This window comes from Salvelinus fontinalis, chromosome 29, assembly GCF_029448725.1.
Source record: "Salvelinus fontinalis isolate EN_2023a chromosome 29, ASM2944872v1, whole genome shotgun sequence".
Classification (NCBI taxonomy): Eukaryota; Metazoa; Chordata; class Actinopteri; order Salmoniformes; family Salmonidae; genus Salvelinus; species Salvelinus fontinalis.
Window position 1 is genome coordinate 25,306,944 of NC_074693.1, and position 26,308 is coordinate 25,333,251.

The 26,308-nt window shown below is 46.9% G+C and overlaps 2 protein-coding genes across 2 annotated transcripts in view; one reads left to right on the forward strand and one right to left on the reverse strand.

Annotated features, from left to right (window-relative positions):
* Window positions 1-14,737: 14,737 nt before the first annotated feature.
* On the forward strand, window positions 14,738-19,598 carry f9a (coagulation factor IXa). The gene is made up of 8 exons (XM_055888763.1): window positions 14,738-14,867; window positions 14,988-15,157; window positions 15,258-15,282; window positions 15,640-15,753; window positions 16,060-16,194; window positions 16,366-16,577; window positions 18,270-18,396; window positions 18,586-19,598. Exons 1-8 carry the CDS (start codon window positions 14,801-14,803, stop codon window positions 19,164-19,166), a joined length of 1,431 nt encoding a protein of 476 aa, XP_055744738.1. The 5' UTR covers window positions 14,738-14,800; the 3' UTR covers window positions 19,167-19,598.
* LOC129827690 (proto-oncogene DBL-like) overlaps window positions 19,485-26,308 on the reverse strand; it is a 16,367-nt gene continuing 9,543 nt past the window's right edge. Inside the window, exons 20-27 of the mRNA XM_055888762.1 lie at window positions 26,165-26,257; window positions 25,745-25,823; window positions 25,581-25,644; window positions 24,286-24,386; window positions 22,975-23,087; window positions 22,630-22,742; window positions 21,709-21,812; window positions 19,485-21,580 (exon numbers count right to left, since the gene is read on the reverse strand). Of these exons, the coding sequence (XP_055744737.1) occupies window positions 21,540-21,580; window positions 21,709-21,812; window positions 22,630-22,742; window positions 22,975-23,087; window positions 24,286-24,386; window positions 25,581-25,644; window positions 25,745-25,823; window positions 26,165-26,257 (708 nt within the window). The 3' untranslated portion in view covers window positions 19,485-21,539. The remainder of the gene's footprint in view (window positions 21,581-21,708; window positions 21,813-22,629; window positions 22,743-22,974; window positions 23,088-24,285; window positions 24,387-25,580; window positions 25,645-25,744; window positions 25,824-26,164; window positions 26,258-26,308) is intronic.

Below are 26,308 nucleotides of genomic sequence, written 5' to 3' on the forward strand. Positions count from 1 at the left end.
GCTGCTACACTATCCCATCTGTATAACCAGTTAATGACCCCGGAGAAACTATATTGAGCCTTTTAGTAGGAGTCAATAAGTAGTTGGTGACATGGAGTGCTTACTCAGCAGCCTACAGCCTTTGTTCCTGTGCTTGTAAATGTCACTGGGTGGTGTTCGTGCTGTGTCCACGAGCTGTGCTGCCTGGCTGCACGCCCTCTGACCTTTCAGAGCGACGCCTCTCTCCTTCTCCTCTCTCTGTCCCTGTGTAGAGGGGAGACTCTATCAGAACCATTAAACACTACATTATATACAGTCGCTCATGTATTCACTCATGTCACTGTCACGTGTCCCTTCCAAGCCACAGTGTTTGTTCACCCATCCTCAAGCATCATGCTAGGTTTTTCTTCCATCATGTCAGCTTGTATCAGGAAAATGCACCGTCAATCCTGAGCCAAAACATCCACCCCTTGTCGTCTGTCGCTAACCCGTCCCACACGGTGACCTTCCGGTTAGAGCCCAGTTGGAGTGAGTGAAGATTACAGTAGAACACTGTTATTAGATTGGTCAGTTTATTAAGGAGTGAATGTCCTTGGAGCGCCGCCTGTCCTTGCTGAAGGGATGGACAGATGAGGGAGCGACAGTTATCCCTGTGTTGGTCTAAAGCCCTTCCCTGACCTCCACCCACTAACCATCATAGTATTCCATGACATGTCAGTTCAGTTCAGGGAATCAGAAGTTAAAATGAAAGCGTCACCGCCGTTAACATCTTAAAGTGTCATGGTCTTATCTGGTTTCCATTAAGAAATATAAAGAATTCCAATTCCTAGTGTGTGTGTGTGTGTGCGTGCACGCTTACATGCATGCGCGTGTGTGTGTTCCTATTGCCCTTGGAGCGGTCAGTGTTAACCCCCTCCACCCCACAGTGCTTATTCACCACAGCAGTCAATTCAAAATCTATTTCCCATCCCCAGGACAACAGCTCATCTGCACACAGAGCACAGATATACAGTACATCTGATGGACAGAATAACATGGAGCAAAGTTTGGCTGAGGAGGGCCAGGGAGAGGGGCTGAGAAGGGGAGAGAAGGGTCTGAGGAGAGGGAGAAAAGGGTCTGAGGAGAGGGAGAGAAGGGTCTGAGGAGAGGGAGAGAAGGGTCTGAGGAGAGGGAGAGAAGAGGGCTGAGGAGAGGAGAGAAGAGGGCTGAGGAGAGGGAGAGAAGGGTCTGAGGAGAGCTGAGAGAAGGGGAAGAAGAGAGCTGAGGAGAGGGAGAGAAGAGAGCTGAGGAGAGGGAGAGAAGAGAGCTGAGGAGAGGGAGAGAAGAGAGCTGAGGAGAGGGAGAGAAGAGAGCTGAGGAGAGGGAGAGAAGAGAGCTGAGGAGAGGGAGAGAAGAGAGCTGAGGAGAGGGAGAGAAGAGAGCTGAGGAGAGGGAGAGAAGAGAGCTGAGGAGAGGGAGAGAAGAGAGCTGAGGAGAGGGAGAGAAGAGAGCTGAGGAGAGGGAGAGAAGAGAGCTGAGGAGAGGGAGAGAAAAGAGCTGAGGAGAGGGAGAGAAAAGAGCTGAGGAGAGGGAGAGAAGAGAGCTGAGGAGAGGGAGAGAAGAGAGCTGAGGAGAGGGAGAGAAGAGAGCTGAGGGGAGGGAGAGAAGAGGGCTGGAGAGAGGGCTGAGTAGAGGGAGAGAAGAGGGCTGAGGAGAGGGAGAGAAGAGAGGGCTGAGGAGAGGGAGAGAAGAGAGCTGAGGGGAGGGAGAGAAGAGGGCTGGAGAGAGGGCTGAGGAGAGGGAGAGAAGAGGGCTGAGGAGAGGGAGAGAAGAGAGGGCTGAGGAGAGGGAGAGAAGAGAGCTGAGGAGAGGGAGAGAAGAGAGCTGAGGAGAGGGAGAGAAGAGGGCTGAGGAGAGGGAGAGAAGAGGGCTGAGGAGAGGGAGAGAAGAGGGCTGAGGAGAGGGAGAGAAGAGGGCTGAGGAGAGGGAGAGAAGAGAGCTGAGGAGAGGGAGAGAAAAGAGCTGAGGAGAGGGAGAGAAGAGGGCTGAGGAGAGGGAGAGAAGAGAGCTGAGGAGAGGGAGAGAAAAGAGCTGAGGAGAGGGAGAGAAGAGAGCTGAGGAGAGGGAGAGAAGAGAGCTGAGGGGAGGGAGAGAAGAGGGCTGGAGAGAGGGCTGAGGAGAGGGAGAGAAGAGGGCTGAGGAGAGGGAGAGAAGAGAGGGCTGAGGAGAGGGAGAGAAGAGAGCTGAGGGGAGGGAGAGAAGAGGGCTGGAGAGAGGGCTGAGGAGAGGGAGAGAAGAGGGCTGAGGAGAGGGAGAGAAGAGAGGGCTGAGGAGAGGGAGAGAAGAGAGCTGAGGAGAGGGAGAGAAGAGAGGGCTGAGGAGAGGGAGAGAAGAGAGCTGAGGAGAGGGAGAGAAGAGAGCTGAGGAGAGGGAGAGAAGAGAGCTGAGGAGAGGGAGAGAAGAGAGCTGAGGAGAGGGAGAGAAGAGAGCTGAGGAGAGGGAGAGAAGAGAGCTGAGGAGAGGGAGAGAAGAGGGCTGAGGAGAGGGTGAGAAGAGGGCTGAGAGGGAGAGAAGAGGGCTGAGGAGAGGGAGAGAAGAGAGCTGAGGAGAGGGAGAGAAAAGAGCTGAGGAGAGGGAGAGAAGAGGGCTGAGGAGAGGGAGAGAAGAGGGCTGAGGAGAGGGAGAGAAGAGAGCTGAGGAGAGGGAAAGAAGAGAGCTGAAGAGAGGGAGAGAAGAGGAGAGAAGAGGGCTGAGGAGAGGGAGAGAAGAGAGCTGAGGAGAGGGAGAGAAGAGAGCTGAGGAGAGGGAGAGAAGAAAGCTGAGGAGAGGGAAAGAAGAGAGCTGAAGAGAGGGAGAGAAAAGAGCTGAAGAGAGGGCTGAGGAGAGGGAGAGAAGAGAGCTGAGGAGAGGGAGAGAAGAGGGCTGGAGAGAGGGCTGAGGAGAGGGAGAGAAGAGGGCTGAGGAGAGGGAGAGAAGAGAGGGCTGAGGAGAGGGAGAGAAGAGAGCTGAGGGGAGGGAGAGAAGAGGGCTGAGGAGAGGGGGAGAAGAGAGCTGAGGAGAGGAAGAGAAGAGAACTGAGGAGAGGGAGAGAAGAGGAGAGAAGAGGGCTGAGGAGAGGGAGAGAAGAGAGCTGAGGGGAGGGAGAGAAGAGAGGGCTGAGGAGAGGGAGAGAAGAGAGCTGAGGAGAGGGAGAGAAGAGAGCTGAGGAGAGGGAGAGAAGAGGGCTGAGGAGAGGGAGAGAAGAGGGCTGAGGAGAGGGAGAGAAGAGGGCTGAGGAGAGGGAGAGAAGAGAGCTGAGGAGAGGGAGAGAAAAGAGCTGAGGAGAGGGAGAGAAGAGGGCTGAGGAGAGGGAGAGAAGAGAGCTGAGGAGAGGGAGAGAAGAGAGCTGAGGAGAGGGAGAGAAAAGAGCTGAGGAGAGGGAGAGAAGAGGGCTGAGGAGAGGGAGAGAAGAGAGCTGAGGAGAGGGAGAGAAGAGAGCTGAGGAGAGGGAGAGAAAAGAGCTGAGGAGAGGAAGAGAAAAGAGCTGAGGAGAGGGAGAGAAGAAAGCTGAGGAGAGGGAAAGAAGAGAGCTGAAGAGAGGGAGAGAAAAGAGCTGAAGAGAGGGCTGAGGAGAGGGAGAGAAGAGAGCTGAGGAGAGGGAGAGAAGAGGGCTGGAGAGAGGGCTGAGGAGAGGGAGAGAAGAGGGCTGAGGAGAGGGAGAGAAGAGAGGGCTGAGGAGAGGGAGAGAAGAGAGCTGAGGGGAGGGAGAGAAGAGGGCTGAGGAGAGGGGGAGAAGAGAGCTGAGGAGAGGAAGAGAAGAGAACTGAGGAGAGGGAGAGAGGAGGAGAGAAGAGGGCTGAGGAGAGGGAGAGAAGAGAGCTGAGGAGAGGGAGAGAAGAGAGCTGAGGAGAGGGAGAGAAGAGAGCTGAGGAGAGGGAGAGAAGAGAGCTGAGGAGAGGGAGAGAAGAGAGCTGAGGAGAGGGAGAGAAGAGAGCTGAGAGGGAGAGAAAAGAGCTGAGGAGAGGGAGAGAAGAGAGCTGAGGGGAGGGAGAGAAGAGGGCTGGAGAGAGGGCTGAGGAGAGGGAGAGAAGAGGGCTGGAGAGAGGGCTGAGGAGAGGGAGAGAAGAGAGCTGGAGAGAGGGAGAGAAGAGAGGGCTGAGCAGAGGGAGAGAAGAGAGCTGAGGAGAGGGAGAGAAAAGAGCTGAGGAGAGGAAGAGAAAAGAGCTGAGGAGAGGAAGAGAAAAGAGCTGAGGAGAGGGAGAGAAGAAAGCTGAGGAGAGGGAAAGAAGAGAGCTGAAGAGAGGGAGAGAAAAGAGCTGAAGAGAGGGCTGAGGAGAGGGAGAGAAGAGAGCTGAGGGGAGGGAGAGAAGAGGGCTGAGGAGAGGGGGAGAAGAGAGCTGAGGAGAGGAAGAGAAGAGAACTGAGGAGAGGGAGAGAAGAGGAGAGAAGAGGGCTGAGGAGAGGGAGAGAAGAGAGCTGAGGAGAGGGAGAGAAGAGAGCTGAGGAGAGGGAGAGAAGAGAGCTGAGGAGAGGGAGAGAAGAGAGCTGAGGAGAGGGAGAGAAGAGAGCTGAGAGGGAGAGAAAAGAGCTGAGGAGAGGGAGAGAAGAGAGCTGAGGGGAGGGAGAGAAGAGGGCTGGAGAGAGGGCTGAGGAGAGGGAGAGAAGAGGGCTGGAGAGAGGGCTGAGGAGAGGGAGAGAAGAGAGCTGGAGAGAGGGCTGAGGAGAGGGAGAGAAGAGAGCTGAAGAGAGGGAGAGAAGAGAGCTGAAGAGAGGGAGAGAAGAGGGCTGAGGAGAGGGCCGAGGAGAGGGAGAGAAGAGAGCCGAGGAGAGGCCGAGGAGAGGGAGAGAAGAGGGCCGAGGAGAGGGCCGAGGAGAGGGCCGAGGAGAGGCTCGAGGAGAGGCTCGAGGAGAGGGCCGAGGAGAGGGCCGAGGAGAGGGCCGAGGAGAGGGCCGAGGAGAGGGCCGAGGAGAGGGCCGAGGAGAGGGCCGAGGAGAGGGCCGAGGAGAGGGCCGAGGAGAGGGCCGAGGAGAGGCTCGAGGAGAGGCTCGAGGAGAGGCTCGAGGAGAGGCTCGAGGAGAGGCTCGAGGAGAGGCTCGAGGAGAGGGCCGAGGAGAGGGCCGAGGAGAGGGCCGAGGAGAGGGCCGAGGAGAGGGCCGAGGAGAGGGCCGAGGAGAGGGCCGAGGAGAGGGCCGAGGAGAGGGAGAGAAGGGGCTGAGGGGAGGGCTGATGAGAGGGAGAGAAGGGGCTGCGGAGAGGGCTGAGGAGAGGGAGAGAAGGGGCTGAGGAGAGGGCTGAGGAGAGGGCTGAGGAGAGGGCTTGAGGAGAGGGCTTGAGGAGAGGGCTTGAGGAGAGGGGCTGAGGAGAGGGGCTGAGGAGAGGGGCTGAGGAGAGGGGCTGAGGAGAGGGGCTCAGGAGAGGGGCTCAGGAGAGGGGCTCAGGAGAGGGGCTCAGGAGAGGGCTCAGGAGAGGGGCTGAGGAGAGGGCTGAGGAGAGGGCTGAGGAGAGGGCTCAGGAGAGGGCTCAGGAGAGGGCTCAGGAGAGGGAGAGAAGAGAGCCGAGGAGAGGAGAGGGCTGAGGAGAAGGCTGAGGAGAGGGCTGAGGAGAGGGCTGAGGAGAGGGCTGAGGAGAGGGCTGAGGAGAGGGCTGAGGAGAGGGCTGAGTAGAGGGCTGAGGAGAGTGCTGAGGAGAGGGAGAGAAGGGGCTGAGGGGAGGGCTGAGGAGAGGGAGAGAAGGGGCTGCGGAGAGGGCTAAGGAGAGGGACTGGGTTATTTTGATTCTCCTACGCACTGAAACTCACCCATGGTGATGTTGGGGGAGACAATATTAGAGCTGTCAAGCATCCTTCTTAAAATATATTTCTGGAACAGTCAGGGAGAGGTAGGAAGAGAGGAGGGAGAGAGAGGCGATGGAGTGAGATTTATGCCCCGGCGTTGCATTGCACTGGGGTTTTTCGTCAGATGCCTTTGTTTGCCGCTGTTGACTTGAGCCGTGCTCTGGGGAAGGCTGATAAGACAATTACAACAGCGCTTCTATTACGCTGATACTGATGATGTCAACATGTCTAGGACTGGGTTTAATCTGTGCATATACTTTGGGTGGGATTTTGTTCCAGAGCAAACTGTGTACTACAGTATACTGTGTTATGTTGTACTGTACGGCAGGGCTAGAGCTAGGCTACGGCACAAGCAAAATACTTTTTTTTGCAGCCGTTGCAATAAAGTTCATGGAGTATTTCCTTGTGGCCAGAAGACATAGGCTCTATCAGTTTACTGCGCTCGAGAAATGGAGCCCAGATAATCTTCTGGAAAGTACCGCTGTACTTTCAGAACACCCCATACGTGTAACGTTATTGCACCTGTTAGTATATATCTGACCCCATGCAGCGCATCGCATGAGCAGGGCAACTGACCCCCCTCCTATAGGTCACCGCCGGGTCACCAGTTGTTTCTGCCACCAAAGGTCGGGGTCAAAGTGCGTGAAATGACACTGCATTTCTGTCACATCACCACCATCACATCAAATGACTCCACAGCCGCTCCGGATTACATTTTCAAACCTCCCGTGTCAGGGAACTAGATATTCTGGCCCCAGGGAATGGGATCTATAGGCATTTGGTGTACAGAAATCACAGAGGATGACAGGCTCCCATTTACCTCTGGTGATGAAGTCTTCGTCAGGCCTGGCTGTCCCCACTGAAGTGAGTTATGACCCCTTAAGACCTGCTCTAACTGGTTTACTAGAGGATTTGGGCCTGTCTTGTGGAGGACGATCCTTAGAGCATCTCTACCTCTCAATGTGACCTTTTATACTGTGTCTAACAAGACAAATTGTTACACATAAGTAAACATTTTAACGATACCCGATTGTTATCAATCCAATTGATTGGTTTTGTGCTTTGTTGATGATGTTGTGGCTAGCCCAATAGATAGACAAATAGTATGGTTTAAAATTACACAAACATGGCTTTTTCCCCCGTCTGATTCAAACATCAAATTGTTTTAAGATGAAATTGTCTTGAAACCAAATTTGGGAACCTAGGAATAGTCTCCAGGGAAAGAAGGCACTCAGTGACTCAGATCCACTCTACCTCATCTCTCTCCCTTTAACTCTCTCCCTCCATCTCTCAAACACACTCTCTGTCTTTGAGCTCCTAAAAGCTATTTTATTACCTCACCCAAAGGGCCCTTTCACTACCTCACCTACACAGAGTTACCTAAGTACAGTGCATTCAGTAAGTATTCAGTCCCCTTGACTTTTCACATTGTTACAGCCTTATTCTAAAATTGATTAAAATGCTTCTCCCCCCCTCAATCTACACACAATACCCCATAATGACAAAAGCAAAAACAGGTTTTTAGAAATTGTTGCAAATATATATATATATATAAAAAAAACATCACATTTACATAAGTATTCAGACCCTTTACTCAGTACTTTTTTTTGAAGCACCTTTGGTAGCAATTACAGCCTTGAATCTTCTTGGGTTTGACGCTACAAGCTTGGCACGCCTGTATTTGGGGAGTTTCTCCCATTCTCTCAAGCTCTGTCAGGTTGAATCGGGAGTATCGCTGCACAGCTATTTTCAGCTCTCCATAGATGTTTGATCTGTTCAAGTTCAGGCTCTGGCTCGGCCACTCAAGGACATTCAGAGACTTGTCTCGAAGCCACACCTGCATTGTCTTGGCTGTGTGATTAGGGTTGTTGTCCTGTTGGAAGGTGAACCTTCGCCCCAGTCTGAGGTCCTGAGCGCTCTGGAGCAGGTTTTCATCGAGGATCGCTCTTTACTTTTCTCAGTTAATCTTTCATTCGATCTTGACTAGTCTCCCAATTTCTCCTGCTGAAAAACATCCCCACAGCATGATGTTTCCACCGCCATGCTTCACCGTAGGGATGGTGCCAGGTTTCTTTCAGATGTGACGTTTGGCATTCAGGACAAAGAGTTCAATCTTGGTTTCATCAGACCAGAGAATCTTGTTTCTAATGGTCTGAGAGTCCTTTAAGCTCCTTTTGGCAAACTCCAAGCAGGCTGTCATGTGCCTTTTATTGAGGAGTGGCTTCCGAATGGCCACTCTACCATAAAGGCCTGATTGGTGGAGTGCTGCAGAGAAAGTTGTCCTTCTGGAAGGTTCTCCCATCTCCACAGAGGAACTCTGGAGCACTGTCAGAGTGACATTGGGTTCTTGGTCACCTTCCTGACCAAGGCCCTTCTGCCCCGATTGCTCAGTTCGGCCAGCTCTAGGAAGAGTCTTGGTGGTTCCAAACTTCTTCCATTTAAGAATGATGGAGGCCACTGTGTTCTTGGGGACCTTCAATGCTGCAGAAATGTTTTGGCACCCTTCCCCAGATCTGTGCCTCAACAGAATCCTGTTTCGGAGCTCTATGGACAATTCCTTCAACCTCATGGCTTGGTTTTTGCTCTGACATGCACTGTCAACTGTGGGACCTTATATCTACAGGTGTGTGCCTTTCCAAATCATGTCCAATCAATTGAATTTACCACAAATGGACTCCAATCAAATTGTAGAAACATCTCAAGGATGATCAATGGAAACAGGATGCACCTGAGCTCAACTTCGCATCTCATAGCAAAGGGTCTAAATACTTATGTAAATAAGGTACTTCTGTTTCTTATTTTTAATACATTTACTCTGTCGTTATGGGGTATTGTGTGTATGTTGATATTTTTTTCAGATATCATTTTTAGAACAAGGCTGGGAACGTAACAACATGTGGGAAAAGGGAAGGGGTCTGAAACCTTCTGAATGCCCTGTATACATTCCTCAACCATGTTCACGCTGTATGTCCTCTATGCAAGTCCCCTCTATTTCTCCCTCGTCTCCCTCGTCTCCCTCGCTCTCTCCCTCTTGCAACTTTTAGCCGACTCATGTTTGACATTCAATGGCCAAACATTGGGCTTTTCAGCTAGTTCTGTCCAGGAGCGCTAAGAGCTCCAGTTTTAGTTGACGGCGGCTGAACAGCCCGAGAGCTTCCGTCAGTCCATCCACATCACGAGTCAGCTCATGGGGAGGAGAGGGCGGGGAGAGTTCTGATATTTCGTCTCTTGTTTCTTCTTATCTATTTTTCTTGGGATTATTTGTGTATTAGTATTATTATTAGATATTAGTTATGTACTGTTAGACACTTACTGCACTGCTGGGGGCTAGAAACAAGCATTTCGCTGCACCTGCTTTATCATCTGCTAATCTGTGACCGCGAATAAACTTTGAATTGATTTAAAACTTTTTAATTATGGACAGGAATGGGGTTTTGAGCACTTAAATGTAGGCTGTAATAGTTTAACTCCTGTTTTAACAGTAGGCCTAAAATCGGACTGAGGAGATCTTTACCATACAATTCCCACACAGCTCTTATGAAATAGAGGTATTATTCTTCTTCACTGTGCCCCCTCCTGACCATACTAATAGCTTTCTTAATGGAGGATCTCAGCATTAATGAAAACATTTTCACATTTTAGTAATTTAGCAGACACTCTTATCCAGAGCGACTTCCATTGGTGCATGCATCTTCAGATAGCGAGGTGAGACAACACCACATCACAATCGTAGCAGGTACGTTTCTTCTCTCGACAAATTACTTGTCAGCAAAGTCACTGCTAGTTGGAAAAGACAAGTGCATTTTTTTGTTCTTAATGGAGGATCTCAGCATTAATGAAGACTGTAACCTTTGCGCATACAGAGAGCATCTGTGCTGGAGGAACGTCCCTCAGAAAACATTTCAACAAGGACTATTCAAGTCAAATGGATTGGGATCACTGTTGTGAGCCAGTTAAAGCGAGTGCTCCTTTTTTCCGTCTTTGGCAAAATATCAAGCAGCTTGTTTAAATGTCAGAGTGTTGGGTTTGGCAGAGACGGGGTAGGGGGTGGAGAGAGGGGATGTGGGTGTGAAACATTACCCTTTCAGGCTCAAGAATGACTGTGGCTAATTAACAGAGCTATTCTTTCTCAAATATCACAACAATGTCAATGACCTTATCCAGGGGGCTGGGGTAGAGGGAGGGGACTGAGATTTGAAGGTGGTACAGGCATATAGTGTGTCCTTGCAAAGATGGTTACTTACTGGCCTATGCTGAACAGTACGTTCCAAACCCAAGAGTCATATACAACCACCGCCCTGGGGAATCAGTCATGTATGGTAGCAAGTGGGCAGTACAAAACTGTTAGACTCTAGAACTGTGCAAATACATGGTTTTCAATACTTTGTGGGTGACAGAACTCTAAATCGCTCCACTGAAGGGCATCTGTTACTTCCCTCTTCGTTTAAGGGAGGAAAAAACTACTTTGTGGAAGATCGAGGACTTTCACACTCTCAAGACCTGAGAAAAAAAATGAAGATTGTTCTCACAGTACTTGCTATTCAGGCTGAGTGATGTAGACTTCTCCCTCCACACCCGCTCGGCTCTGGTCTTCATTTCATCCAGCTCTGTGAGGACTGCAGTCTTCCGTTGGCTGACCTTGCGGTGGGTTTCCTCATCTTTCGAGGAGCAATTAATTTGCCTCTACCTGAGGAGTGAGAGTGTGTCGTACTGTTGTCTCGCTCCAAACCCTCAAACACAGCTCCAGTGATAAATACACTACAGTAGCTATCTCCACCAAGCAGTACAGCAGAGCAGAGTACTATCCCTACTCTCCCCACTCAGAGAGCTGCCTTAATACACACTGACAGGCATTACCTCATCATCTCGACTGTCCTCCTGGGCTGCTTATGTAAGGCCTGTCTGCCTGGCTGACGAGGAAGAATGGTGATCAGCAGTGGAAACGAACCTAAAAAGGCTGTGTCCTTGGGATTGACTATATTTCAACAGGCAGAGTAATGTTAGGGTCAGGCATTATGATCCAGAGTTGTCCCTAAAGTTCATCCTGGCTATTTCCCTCATGGGAATCTCGGTCCTATGCAATTCCCAATGGCATCCAGAAGCCCATTAAACGTCATTCAATGTCACCCTTGTCCAAGGTCAATACAGTCCTCTTGCCCTTAAGTCCATAACTTTGGCACCAAGGCAAAGCTCGGATTCCTTCTACACCAGTCAGATGAGGACAGATAAGTAATGTGTAGATATCATATATGAGGCAATGCTATCAATGGGATTGTAGATGGAGGCAGTACCTCAGCGATGCATATCCCCGCTCAAATGAATACTCCAATACAGAGAGAGGAGAGCGCTGTGAGGAGCTACAGAGACGAGAAGTTACACCTAGCCAGACAAAGTGAGAGATTAGGCATAGCTTTGCTGCTAAGACCTTTCTGCTGAAAGGAGAGTCTGTAGAGGAGCCTTGCGAAGAGCAATTCACTTTCCGCAGTCTCTGCCCTAATCGACACAGAAACAGCCAACAGTACAGCCATGTTGGATCGTACAGGGCTGCCAGGGCTCTAGGGTTACTTCAGTGAGGCTCCAACCCCCTGACTCCTGGCTTCCCCAAGTTGGCGCCCCTCTCCAGAGTGATATGGCTCAATAGACAGGTAGACACACTAGACAGACTGCCTACCTCCGACAGGAACGGTTGTTACTAATCCCCCTTGGTGGTGGTTCTCAGTCACTGATCAGATCCCGCTACATCAGCAGAACAGCATGGGTCTTGATTTCGATCTTGGAAATGCAACTTAAAACAATTAATACTCTTTGATGGTGTTACTTATAGTTTAGTTGCTTGGCCTTGGTCTCTCTATAACTTGTAATAGAACTGCACCCTACATATCTGTTGACTGCTGTAATAGAACTGCACCCTACAGATCTGTTGACTGTTGTAATAGAACTGCACCCTACGGATCTGTTGACTGCTGTAATAGAACTGCACCCTACATATCTGTTGACTGTTGTAATAGAACTGCACCCTACGGATCTGTTGACTGCTGTAATAGAACTGCACCCTACATATCTGTTGACTGTTGTAATAGAACTGCACCCTACGGATCTGTTGACTGCTGTAATAGAACTGCACCCTACGGATCTGTTGACTGTTGTAATAGAACTGCACCCTACAGATCTGTTGACTGTTGTAATGGCGCTAGATGAGTGTCAACATTCTGAAAGCATTAGCTAATCCTATGTTTGTATACAACTGAATTCCTTGGAAACCATTCAGAGTATATCGAGACATACTACTCCTAGTGTAGATATAACAGGCTCTGCTGGTCTGGTCTGTGGAGGCACTTCAATTCACAGCCAGCCAGAGGGATGTTTTAACACGTCAAAAATAACCCCTCTACAAATTAGAATCCTTCCCTGCAGCCGAAGAAAAGGCAACAACACGGGCGTGGGTTGTGTGTGGAATCTATAAAGATGTAATCTCAGAGTACCACTCCTCCCAAGCCAGCATTACCTTCCCCAAGAGCTACTGTACAATCGATGGCACTGAGCAGGCATCAGGGTGTTTATTACATGCTGGGCCCGGCCCTGATCCACTATTGTAGCAGATCATCTAATTGAAGCCGGCAACCAATTCCCTGCTGTGCTCTGGACGTGTGGCAGCCAGGATTGAGATGCACATCAAGGAACTCAATGGCCTTTGCTTCATAAATCCGACTGCTTTTGTCTCCTCCCATCCTAGATTCCTGCGGTCCATCTAACACGGCCTTTTTTAGATGTCAACTAAGCATGCTAAACAGGGCTGTGAGTCAGAGGGCTACAGGACAGATGGAGTAGGTCTATCCACTGATGAGAAATGGCATTATGTACGGTATGTGTTTCCATGTTTTCGTAGTAATGGGTTGATGCTGTCTTTGGCAGGAAATGCCTGCTTTATCCCAGGGCTGAGGTGATCGCATGGAGAAATACAGGAGTGCAACCACAATGCATGAATAAGGTTGTGAAAAGAAAGTAAGGAAGGTGTAGCTGCTGATGGCTGACAAAACAACGTCAGCATGTTTGAACGACACTCACCCTAACCTCTCTCTCATAAAACCCAGTGCTAATTACTTAAGTATGAATTATTTAGGCTTTTAACGACTCAATGAAATATAAATGGTCTGGGTCAATAGGGCGCTCCATCAGAGCACCCGGGGACTCCCCACAGGGAGGGGGATATGACCAGGGAAGGGCTCCTATTCTCCAGGCCAGACCACGTAGTGACACTGGGGTTGGACCACAGACACTGACCCTCAGCAGTATGCTGCATCAGCGCTATCCTCACAGCACCCAGGAGAGCTGCATTAGCCTAGCCATTCACTGGTGTATGGTTAACCTTAGGACCAGGGGCCTCATTTATCAACAGTGCATAAGCACAAAAAATACTATCCTTGCATGCAGGACTTTTCCCGCAAAGGTTGGCGTTTATTAAATCTTAAACTTGACAGGAAAGTGTGCATTTCTCCAATAATATCTCAGGCCATTTCTAGTGGTTGAAGAACTGTATTACAAGCAAACCGTGTTCTTTTGAGGGAAATTGAAGTGTTTGACGAACAGGAATTATAATAATTGTAGGCTAATAAAAGCATTACAACGTAGGCTAATGATAAAATACATGCTTTTGCCGTTGGTAAGGTGATCTCATAACAGCATGTAGAGTAAAGTGTTTCTTTGACTTTTATTATAGGGCCCCAAATCATAATAATATTTTCTGACAACATTTTTACTCGCGTTACACAACAAATATTAGGCTACCATTTATCCACCACTCATTCGATAGCCAAGCATGCTCGAAAGTAAATAGACCGGTAGCCTACAGTATAGAAGTGACAATATTGCTGTGACTAAGATAGGAGCGCGACATTATAGCCTCTTTAATCTCAGAGCCTATACCAAGACAGGAGATAGAAACACAATCATCTATTGACAAACTAAATATTGAACAACCATTATTATTTTGCATAGTGTGAGCTTTAGCATTTACTTTTAATTTGTTTGAAAAGGCAATCAATTATGCAGAATGCACAGCCAGTGTTTGGCACACGCTATAGGCGATTAGTTTGCATTTTAGGTTGAATCAAAGTCCCTGCAAAAGATCGAAACATTCTGCCCACACCTCTACAGAAATGTGATCAAATGTGCTATTGCACTTTCCAACATTTCCAAATCATACAGCAAATGAGGGTGTTTTTGTTTCCATAAAATGTGAATGAGGGCGTTTTCAGGCGGGGTTGTAGCGCTCGTTCACCAGCACACAGGTATAATAGATTATGGATCTGATTTATCAATGAAAACATGCGTATGTTGCGTGCGACAGTTTGATAAATTCCAATGAATTGTGGCGCACACAAATCCTAGAATTTCCACGTACGCCAGAATTTTGTGAGACATTTACGCACGGTTGATAAATTAGGTCCCTGGGGTTTGTACTGGTAATGTGAGCTGGTCAGGGAAACCGCTAACCCCTAGCCCTTTCATCTCAGTGGGTGTGTGCGTACAGTATGACGTGATGTTCAATCAAAGCTTTGGTAGACATTGTTTTATAGACATGTGCTCCATCTAGTGGTATATTACCTGAAATGCATGTTTTTTTGTAGACGGGGATTCTCTCAATTTCTGATTACAGTCCAAACCTAGAGGAACACATCAGAGAACGATTAGAAAAAAATCAGTCATCACAGAGAGAAAAAAAACATGTAAAAACAATCCGTTCACTAAAGGATGTACACAGATATTTCCACCAGCCAGCCAGACCATCATTGTAAATAAGAAGCTGTTCTTAATTGACCTGCCTGGTCAAAAAGTACAAATAGAAAATTATAAATCCACCACAGTATGTCAATGTATTGCCTCTAAACAAACTAACAGCAAACATACCCTGTCACTGTGGTTCAAGAGTAAACAGACAGCTGTACTTTGGAGTGGGTGAGAGTGTGTCCACCGTGTGTGTGTTTCTCTGCATTGGGCATTGTGATACCAGAGTATCAGATCAGACAGGGATGGCAACAGTTTACCTATTCCTCGTCCTATGTGTGATGCTGCTAGACTGCCGGCTGGGCTGGGGAGGTAAGTTCTGCTCTGACTGCTGATGGTTTCAGTAGGTTTCTCACTAGTAACAATATTACTCTCTCAGTTATACACCAGCCGTAACTGTAACAGCCTTACAATCTCCCTCTGGCCCTCCAGCCCCAGTGTTCCTGTCAGGCCAGGCAGCAGACAGTGTGCTGAGGAGACAGAGGCGCCACAACACAGGGGTGTTCGAGGAGATGTTATGGGGGAACCTGGAGAGAGAGTGTCTGGAGGAGAGGTGTGACCTGGAGGAGGCCAGGGAAGCATTTGAGAATGAAGAGAAGACGGTGAGTGTGTATGGTGGGGTTAGACTCCACCATGAATACGGTACTGTGTAATGAATGGGTTAACGTGTGATATTCTGAAGATTCTGTATTTATTTTTCAGATGGAGTTTTGGGTCGGTTATGAAGGTGACTTTGCTTAATGATTAACTGTCGTGTTGGCACAAACAGAGAGGATTAAGCTGTGATTCAGAGCTGTGTGGGTTTCAAACTGTAGCGCTTAGCAGTATTTGTGTTTGTATTTATTATGGATCCTCTTCCTGGGGTCCAGCAAAATGAAGGCAGTTCATACAATTTTAAAAACATTACAATACATTCACAGATTTCACAACACACTGTGTGCCCTCAGGCCCCTACTCCACCACTACCACATATCTACAGTACTAAATCCATGTGTATGTATAGTGCGTATGTTATCGTGTGTGTGTGTGTTTAAGAAACTTGGTGTAACGTAAATTGCATCAATAATGCTCTGTTATGTCTCAGATGGGGACCAGTGTAAGTCGTCCCCCTGTCTGAACCAGGGATCCTGTAAAGACCAGAAAGGATCCTACTCCTGCAGCTGTCTACGAGGCTTCACTGGGACCAACTGTGAGATAGGTACAGTATTAACATTGTAATGGCTTACTTGACTAAAGCCATTGGCTCCTATAAGTAGCATAGGCCTTGACAAATGTCCTCCATTTCAGTCAGTTCGGGGCAGGTTTGTCCAGCTTAAACCAGTTGACGACGCTCTATGTAAACTCTGCCTGGACGTCACTCCTATAACATTGCGATAACCCGGTTGTAAAACCACATGTTCGCCATAACAATCGCAACCATACTTACTTATTCTATTTTCTATATTATTTAACATGCCTCATTACTTTAGAGATGTGGATTGATGATGTACGTTTCTCCCCACAGTAACAGCTAGACAGTGTGCGGTGAATAATGGAGAATGTATGCACTTCTGCGAGAGCCTGGGCACCTATGGGGCAGAGTGTAGCTGTGCAGAGGGCTACAAGCTGGCGCAGGATCAAGTCAACTGCAATCCTGAAGGTAGCCACAACATTCACACGTCTTGTTATACATTTACCATAGTCTTACCAAAGTAATGTGTAGCAACATCTCAATACAGTAGTGTGATTACAATGTTACGACATTGGTGTAGAGTAACTTGATGTAGTGTTACCACCCAGCCCTCCTTCATTTGGATTTGTATGCCACCAGTGGAGTTTCCTTGTGGCAGAGACAGGCGGACTGTGATCACGGAAATGTCTAGATCCTTACTCACCCTTAAGAACACAAGGTCAGATGCCAACGTGACTACAACCCCCTCCCTCACCCCAGCCAATACCACCAGGCCCCCTGTCAGAGAACTCAACGCCAGAATACGTATTGTAGGTGGCGACACAGTCACCCCTGGTGATATCCCATGGCAGGTAAGAGGGGAAAATACCTAGATGCACTATGCATGGGTGAATGTATGTTTAAGCATCTCTGGGTCCTTGAAAAGAGCTACATACCGATATACAGTACCAGTCAAAAGTTTGGACACACCTACACATTAAAAGGTTTTTCTTTATTTTTTACTATTTTCTACATTGTAGAATAATAGTGAAGACATCAAAACCATAAAATAAAACATGGAATCCTGTGGTAACCAAAAACAGTGATAAACAAATCAAAATATATTTGAAATTTGAGATTCTTCAAAGTAGCCACCATTTGCCTTGATGACAGCTTTGCACACTCTTGGCATTCTCTCAGCCAGCTTCATGAGGTTATACACCTAGAATGTATTTCAACTAACAGGTGCGCCTTGTTAAAAGTTAATTTGTGGAATGTCTTCTTCTTAATGTGTTTGAGCCAATCAGTTATGTTGTGACAAGGTAGGGGTGGTATACAGAAGATAGCCTTATTTGGTAAAAGACCAAGTCCATATTATGGCAAGAACAGCTCAAATAAGCAAAGAGAAACAACAGACCATCATTACTTTAAGACATGAAGGTCAGTCAATTCAGAACATTTCAAGAACTTTGAATGTTTCTCCGAGAGCAGTCGCAAAAGCCATCAAGCGCTATGATGAAACTGCCTCTCATGAGGACCGCCACAGGAATGGAAGACCCAGAGTTACCTCTGCTGCAGAGAATAATTTATTACAGTTACAAGCCTCAGAAATTACATCCCAAATAAATTCTTCAGAGTTCAAGTAACAGACACATCTCAACATCAACTGTTCAGAGGAGACTGTGTGAATCAGGCCTTCATGGTCAAATTGCTGCAAAGAAACCACTACTAAAGGACACCAATAATAAGAAGAGACTTGCTTGGGCCAAGAAACGAGCAATGGACATTAGATCAGTGGAAATCTGTCTTTTGGTTTGATGAGTCCAAATTTGAGATTTTTGGTTCCAACCGCCATGTCTTTGTTGAGACACAGAGTAGGTGAACGGATGATATCCACATGTGTGGTTCCCACCGTGAAGCATGGAAGAAGAGGCGTGATGGTGCTTTGCTGGTGACACTGTCTGTGATTTATTTAGAATTCAAGGCACACTTAACCAGCATGGCTACCACAGCATTCTGCAGTGATACGCCATTCCATCGGGTTTGCGCTTAGTGGGACTATAATTTGTTTTTTAACAGGACAATGACCCAAAACACACCTCCTGGCTATTTGACCAAGAAGGAGGGTGATGGAGAGCTGCATCAGATGACCTGGCGTCCAAAATCACCCAACTTTAACCCGATTTAGATGGTTTGGGATGAGTTGGACCGCAGAGTGAAGGAAAAGCAGCCAACAAGTGCTCAGCATATGTGGGAACTCCTTCAAGACTGTAGGAAAAGCATTCAAGGTCAAGCTGGTTGAGAGAATGCCAAGAGTGTGCAAAGCTGTCATTAAGGCAAAGGATGGCTACTTTGAAGAATCTAAAATATATTTAGATTTGTTTAACACTTTTTTGGTTACTACATGATTCATTTGGTGTTATTTCAGAGTTGTGATGTATTCACTATTATTCTACAGTTTAGAAAATAGTACAAATTAAGAAAAACTCTTGAATGAGTAGGTGTGTCCAAACTTTTGACTGGTACTGTATGTAACAGGCTCTCCCTGCTCTCTACTCCCCCAGGCAGCTCTGGTGCAGAGGCCCAGTGGTCAGGTGTTCTGTGGGGGCTCTATCCTCAGTCAGTTGTGGGTCATCACTGCTGCCCACTGTCTGGTGGAAGGACAGCAGGGATCTTTTTTCGTCAGAGTGGGTAAGGCACAATTCCGGTTCGTTTTTTTAGCTCAGCTACGGTACATTCTCACTACTTTACACAGGAGTGTGTTCATAGGTGTATGATTTGTATCTATGACTAAAACTAAATTCTCTACTAGGACGATTCATATTGATTGATTACAGATGGATTACTTGCTTGCTTCATTTAGTTATTGTATCTCTCCAGGGGAGCATAACATCAATTACAAAGAGGGCACGGAACAGGACCACGAGGTGTCAAAGCAATACAAACATCCGCTCTACGACTCCCAGCAGAGTCTGTACAACCACGACATCGCCCTGCTGCGCCTGCACAACCCCATCACATTCTCCTCCCACGCCAGACCCATTTGCCTGGGGCCCAAGGTCTTCGCCGAGGACCTGGTGACGGATCAGTCCCCGGCTACGGTCAGCGGCTGGGGTCGCACACGCTTCCAGGGGGCCACGTCTCACTTACTACAGAAGGTAGAGGTGCCATTTACAGAGAGGACGTTGTGTAAGGATAGCAGTAGTGCCCGTATCACCAAGTATATGTTCTGTGCCGGCTATGCTCACGTGGCCAAAGACTCGTGCCAGGGGGACAGTGGGGGTCCCCATACCAACCGTTACCATGACACCTGGTTCCTGACAGGGATAGTGAGCTGGGGGGAGGAGTGTGCCAAGGATGGGAAGTATGGGGTATACACCAGAGTGTCGCATTACTATAGATGGATACGTCACGTTATGTCAGTGACCAAGCGCACGCTGCATGACGTCCTGGATGACTAACCCCTGACCTTTGACACTCAGGGCCCACGCTGGCATTTTTTGTTCCAGGTCTTTTGGGGTTCAGGAGATGTGTCCGTTTTGTATTCAAAGAGAGAGCGTCTTCTTGCAGCTTCTTACCTCCATCTGCTGGTGAAGATAAGCTTTACATGATAGAGACCTGTATGGCGAACAGATGCTTATGCCTACTGAACATTTATTATGCTTATTCAGAAAACAAAAACTATAATTTACTGGCAAATGGCTGTATGCAAGCAACTAACACTGCTTTATTGTATTCTACTATAGAAAAAAACATTAAACTCTAAGGCGCAGAACAAATCTGTATTATTTCAATAAATACTTTATTTGGTCTATATACAATACTGAAGCTGTATAAAAAAGCAGCCAATCAACAACGATGACTGTAGAACAATAATAAAAACCTGAAACCTGCCACGTTCAGTCAATATTCAGTTAGCCATGCTATGTTCTCTTATGAGAAACACTTAGCAACAAGCTTACAGCGCTTGTCAAAGACGCACAGCATTTTCAAGCATATTTCTGTCTCTATTTTTGAACATCACAGTTCAGTGCAAAATGTGCAGCATTTTGGAGCACAAAAAAAGAAAACCCAGCTAATTCTGCCATATGAGGAGAGAAACCCATTGATGTGATGCGCAGCAGTCAAGCAGGTCTCCGTTAAGGGTAGATAGACATCATTTTACTGGGCTGCACAGCTGCTTACCGCCGCGAAGGAACAACTTGATAGCAAAATTAATTAATTAATAAGAAGACATTAGTAGTGTGGAGCTGTGCTCCCGCTGTTATCCTGGCTCATTTCCACATCAAACGCAGAATATCAAAGGCAGGCCTCCGACTGGGGCCTTGATTTGATGTAGTAAATTCATATAAGTCCGCAATCAATATTTAATTAAGCGTTCGACATAGCGGGTATATTTCATGTTTGCTGTATGATCCTGTTTAATGGGAAGCGTAAGATTAATTGCAAGGCCGTGGAAGAGACGAGTAGAGGAAGAGAGAGTGGCACATTTCTCCCTCTCTCTTGATCCAGCTCTCTCTCGCTCCATTTTGTGCTGTCACAGGCAGAGGGCTGCTCACACCGGGGAGACAGATAGTGAAATCCTGGGGAGAATGACATCAGTCTTTGCTGGCGCCACGCTGGCAGTAGCTCTTATAGACCTGAGGAGTACCCTTCTATCAATCACCATCTCCTCACAAGATGTCGGAATTCACCATCCGTGACATCTTAACAACTTTATTTATATTGGGGCCGTGTGTCTCCTCGCCATTGACCCACACTGAGCTTTGGAAATAAAACTGAAAAAGAATAGGTATGAATCAGGAAAATATGAAGGAGGTATTGCGTTCATGGAGAGCTCAATTTCTCTAGAGCCTTTGAAAATATAGTAAAGCTTTCAGCTTGCATTTCGCTTATAAGCATGAATAACGTGCCAGTTGAGTATAGGTCTGATGTGAGGTAGAAGCAAGACTGCGTTTGATATTGCGGAGCAAACAGTACATTTATCAAAGAGAAGCTCGATTCCAACATTGCAGGAATAAAAAGGCATTATGGCACGGCACGTTTTGGCATTTCAACTCTTGGAGAGCTAAGAGAAGGCTGCCTTAAGGAACAAGACAGGATGGATACCTAAACAACATGAGCATGTAGAATAAATTAACGTCAACAAACAATAGACCAACATTCAAGTATACACATCAAAAATGAATTACATAGCTATGTACAAAAGTCTCTTTTTAAGAAATGTTTCAGGCAAAAACCCTGATTATTATGACGCATAAGAACACACATAAACATACAAACACCAACTGCATTCTCACTGATTAGCAATGACGGTTAAGAATCCCTCAGAGAACTAGAGTCCATGGATGTAATCCAGCTACAGCAGCCCAACAGAAAAGCCCATTGGCTGGGTCTAAGAGGAAGTGGGGGATTGAATTTTACATGTCCCTTGTCCTTCACCAAACCGTGTGCCTTTGTGCTGGTAGAACCCTGTGCTGTCTAAAGTGTTTGGAGGGTAACATTCATAAAGTGTGTCCACTGTCCATCATGGTGGGCAAAAAACAGGTCCTCATGTTACTGGCCCAGAAAAATTTCAATCAAAAATCCAGACCTAAAACTCCTATGTCCTTCTTCAATTGGCTACTTTGAGGAAGCAGAGTTTAAGATATTCCATCAGTCATGACCTCACAATGTCTAATGGAAAACAGTATGTCTTTTCAGTCTGTCAATCTTTGTAAAGGTCCAACAAAAAGGTGTTGCTGCCTTCCAATGCTCCTCCGAAGTGGGAAATACGAGGTTCCGACTAACCACTTTCCCAGTTCCCACGAGCACTTGAAGACAGCATTTTTCCTCTAAGGGGAGCTGAGCTTTCTGGCCTTCAGATTCCATGGATCTGCATAAAAGATAGGAGGCACAAATGATTCAAACAAACCCATCTAATGAGCTACATGTCAGAGAGGAGGGTTGAGAGTACAAATGGCTTTAGAAACCTCTTCCTCTGTACTGTAACACTAACCTTACCTCCTAGTCTGGTGGACTGTCCTCTACTGCCGTTTCCCAGAATCATGTGCAGGTTGGGGACTGGGATGATACCCTCCTGTCTGCGACTCAGGTTCTTCACCAGCCTGGAGATGGAGTGAGGGAGGGAGGCTTTAGAGGAGTTAAAGGCCCAGTACAGTCAAAAACATGATATTACTGTTTCTCATTAACAAAAACAAACACACAAAAAAAATTAAAAAAAAATCACACTGAGTTTTGAATATTACTGAGAAATTGTGAAAATTATGATAAGGCCATTTTAGTGTTAGAGCTGTTTGAAAAAAAACATGACATTTCAACCTGTTTTAGTGGAATGGGAGTTTTGGCCTGCCTGGTGACAACACCAGGGGGTCAATTAGTTAATAGGTCAATAAGAAATAGAGTTCCAAGCCTCTCTGCCAATAACAGATAGTTTTCAGTTTTCCCCTCCCCACTCAGACCACTCTGACAGTCCTAGCAACATTCTTGCTCGAGAAATTGCTCATTGCTAAGTAGCAAATGTATTTATTTGACCATCTTAATTGAAAATAATCACAGTACTTACTGATTTAATATTGAGATACAAACAGCTGCATTGGACCTTTAAGGTGAAGGGCAGGACACATGATAATGAAATTGGCGGAGCACAGCGGTGTGCAGAAGATAACCTGCTGGGTGTTGACGAATGGTGGGTGCCCCTTCAACATGTAGAATTGTTGTGAAATGAAAATAAAATGGTAGCCGATAGGACTGCTACACGCTGCTTTTAACCATTCTCCTACGCTGTCTGTTTTGTCGTTAAGTCTTCACACCTGCTATATTAGACTCCAGTCGGCCCAGAGCCCATGTCAAAGCCGTGTCAAATAAGGTTCTGCCATTGGCAACCAACTTTACCACCAGACAAATGACACTGTCGACACTCACCAGTGGCCTTCGCTGTCCTCGTGCTGCAGCTGGATGACATCGCCGCGCTTGATGGTGAGGTCATCTGGGCCGTATCGTGAACATTCAGCCAAGGCCTTATATCTGCCTGGAGCCTGGGAGGACAGACACAATTCTGTTACACTAGGATATGTAGAACTGTAGCCTACTAGAGTATGCCTTTTAAACGTGTAGTGTCCACTTTAAACGTAGGGAGCTTGAAGAGGTTCCTTTAACCTTTCTGATAAGCATATTTAAAGGTCCTGGGTAAGGAACGAGGCCACACAGTGTGTTAGTGTTTAAATACAGATGAGTGGTTGTATTGATGTTGTAGAGAACCCATCTCACCAGCTGAGCAGCGTCCTCCTCCTCGGTGTCTGACGGCTGAGAGGGGTCCTCACCTCCACCCCACTCCTCCAGACCCTCACAGATGTCTACTGAGTGAGGCGCGCCGGGCCAACCTGGAAATTACACACATTTTAGTTTTGAGTTACATTTTGCTTGTCTCTCCTTATATAGTGCCTTAATGAAGTACCAGAAATACCTGAAGTAAATACGTGGTAACTATGGCGATAAATTAAAAGTCATTGAGTCATTGACAATCAAATTATATTTTTCCTAGGGATAGGGGAAAAAATCTATACTTTAGAGTATTGCGTTATTATTTTTGCAGATTTTATATCAATACTCTGACTCCCAAGTATCGATTTGTAATGTTAGCTAGCGCTAGTGCACTGTACCAGCAATAAAACTGCAGGATTTATCATCCTATACCTTGTTCTCCATCTTCTTTCTAAAATGTTTAAATGGTTTCGAGAACTTTTACCACCAAAACAAATTTTCGCATGGCTTTCTCTTGGAACATCGAATCGCAAAAAAATATATAATCTTGATACATATAGAATTGCAATACATATGGTATCGGCACCTAAGTATCATTATAATATTGTATCTTCAGGTCGCTGACAAATCCCAGCCCTACTTTTCCCCATGCACCCACAGCTCCTCCATGCACCCAGTGCTCCTTCATGTGAAATACCTGCATCTTTAGGGAACCGGGATTGCAATTGTATTAATACCCACATAAACCCAATGTCAATTCAAAGGAGTTTCATGTATCATCTCTCATGACCCAATAACCATTGTTGACCCAATCACCATAATTACAAATAGTTACCAAGTATTTACTTTATTATGTTATGGGTATAGACAGGTGAGTTGCATAGAAACAAAACCGATGCGTGCGCAATTTAGGGGAAAAACAATTGTCAACTCAAAAGGATTATTGACAACATATGAACTCTGTTTCATCTCCAAATGTTTATTGAAAACATACATTTCCACAAAAACCACTAGTTGTCTCTCAAATACATCGTTACAGTTGTTGGTTAGCTAGCTAGCAAATTTCCGCCATATTAGCATACAGGTGACATCAGTCAAAACACCTCAAAACAAGACATGGTATCAATAACAAGATACAACAAGCTGAAACAAGAGACCCACTATTCCCCACATGGCAGCCACTTGTTGCTAGCTATCTGACCGCTCAAAAATCATAACACCACGAGGCCTTCTGCCCCATTGATGCGAGTGCATCATTTTGGTGAAGTTGTCTGGCAACCAGTCTATTGTACATGTATGGGTTAGTGGTGTACTCACTGCGTCGGTTTCGCCGGTGTTGAGGGGAGTGGAACTGGGGGTCTGGACTGCTCCTCCCTGACTCGGTGTCTTCTGAGCTGATCGACGCCCTCTGCTGTTTGCTGTGGGAGAGACAACACGACACAATCAATTTGTATACCTTTTATTTAACCTTTATTTAACTAGACTTAATCAATTAACGAACTCATGCTCCAGGTAGAAGCTGCCCTTAGCCATAGATCTAACCTTTACTCATTTCGGAGGAACATCTGATCCTTGATCTGTGGTTAAGGACAACTTCTCAAACTCATCTCACACCACCATGATGACCTTTCAGACGCCAGCCAAACAGCCCACAGAGCAGCAAAACAGAGTACAGCATATAGCAACCATGTGACCAAGTTCTCACTGAGACACATGTTGGCGCATGGAAAGATCTGGTCTCGACTTAACAAGATCCTAGTTCGTCAGTGTATTAGGTGGTCTATACTTTGGGTTTGAAATAACTACTATAATTTAGCAACATTTCAGTTATATTCAATCTCAAAAAGCGAGCCCCATCTCAGAAGCAGTTCTGGTGCTGGAAACATGAGGAAATCAATACGTTTTTTGTTTATTTGTTTTGCATTCCATGCTAAATTGAAAATCCCATGCAAAGATGGGTGCAGTCATTTGGGGTAAGATGTCTGAAATGGAAGGCCTGTTGGGACATTGGTCTCTCAAGACATGAAAAGCGTATCTGGCAATTTATGAGCCGAATGGAGTCTGCTATTAAATGGGTTGCAGGTGACGGTCAGTATGCAAACACAGCAGCCCTGTGGGTGGTTTAGGTCCCCAAGCTGGGCCATGCCGAGCCTGGCCGAGGCATGCAGAGCTGGGCTGAGTTTACCACTGAGTGCCAGGGCGGGTCAGTGGCGCTGGGGGCGGGGTCGGTTGGGGGGGCGGGGCCGGGGGCGTTGCCGGGGGCTTCGAGGGTGTGGACTCCGGGAGCGCAGACACTGAAAGACATTGGCGGACAGCGAGACAAAGTCCAGCCCCGGCAGACAGCCCTTAGGAGCCCCTCCGGACGGCCGCACACCCCTGCAAGGGGAGGGGAGGACAGCAACCAGACAGCAAAGGAGAGAGTGGAGCATTCACACACATCTTCTCTTCACACATCAGCTCCTTAACCTTCTTCCCTTCATTTTCCCAGCTTAATACCTGCTTGTTGATATGGTCCCCAACACCACATATCATAACCGTGTCAACAGGTCACATAACTGCCTGCCACACTCACACCATCAGTTGGGAGCTGCTGTGTCTTACACCCAACATACCTCTCAGACAAGGGCGGAGACAGTTGAATGTGGTCTGGCATCTGGTTGTTGACACAATGCTCATCTGAAAGAAAAAAGAGAACCAGAGAGAGGATGTCTGAGATGAATTAAACCAACTCTTTGTTGGGTGTGCTGTGGAGAGTGATGTGAGTGACATCCAAAACCTTTGAGGAGTTTCTGCTGGTTGGTGAGGATCCTTCGCAGATCATTGAGCCAAGCCATCTTAACCTCCGCTGTGGGGGCCTGGGAGATAAGATTAGAGCACAGTCAATGTATGGTAACAAAACACAATGACAAGATAGACAGAATACTTATTCTTTTGTGAAGACATTTTATTTGCATCTTACAGGCATGATTTCAAAATGGCACCACAGTAACATAACACATATTTCACTGTAACAACACATAACAAATCATCACATGAAGTTGACAAAGGCACAACAAAGAACAGAACAGCACGCAGATGACAAACAAGTCAGTGGGTGGTGGTTATTGTCTAGAGTTCTTTTGTGGTGAACATACGCTGCTTCTGGGTGGCATGAATCATTTCAACAGTCACTTCACAAAGTAGAGGTAGTCCTTACCTGAACTAAGTACACCTCCTCCCTGCCACTGTACCAGATCTCAAACTTTTTCACATCTCCCTTGACGTTCTCTGTAATCCCCACCGCACTCATCTGTCATGACACACACACACACACTGACTGTTACGCACACATACTGATTGA

Coding starts and splice junctions, on each gene's coding strand:
- f9a (XM_055888763.1), top strand. CDS start 14,801: ATGGCAACAGTTTACCTATTCCTCGTCCTATGTGTGATGCTGCTAGAC. Junction 15,283..15,639: donor GTTTTGGGTCGGTTATGAAG/GTGACTTTGCTT, acceptor GTTATGTCTCAG/ATGGGGACCAGTGTAAGTCG. Junction 18,397..18,585: donor ATCTTTTTTCGTCAGAGTGG/GTAAGGCACAAT, acceptor GTATCTCTCCAG/GGGAGCATAACATCAATTAC.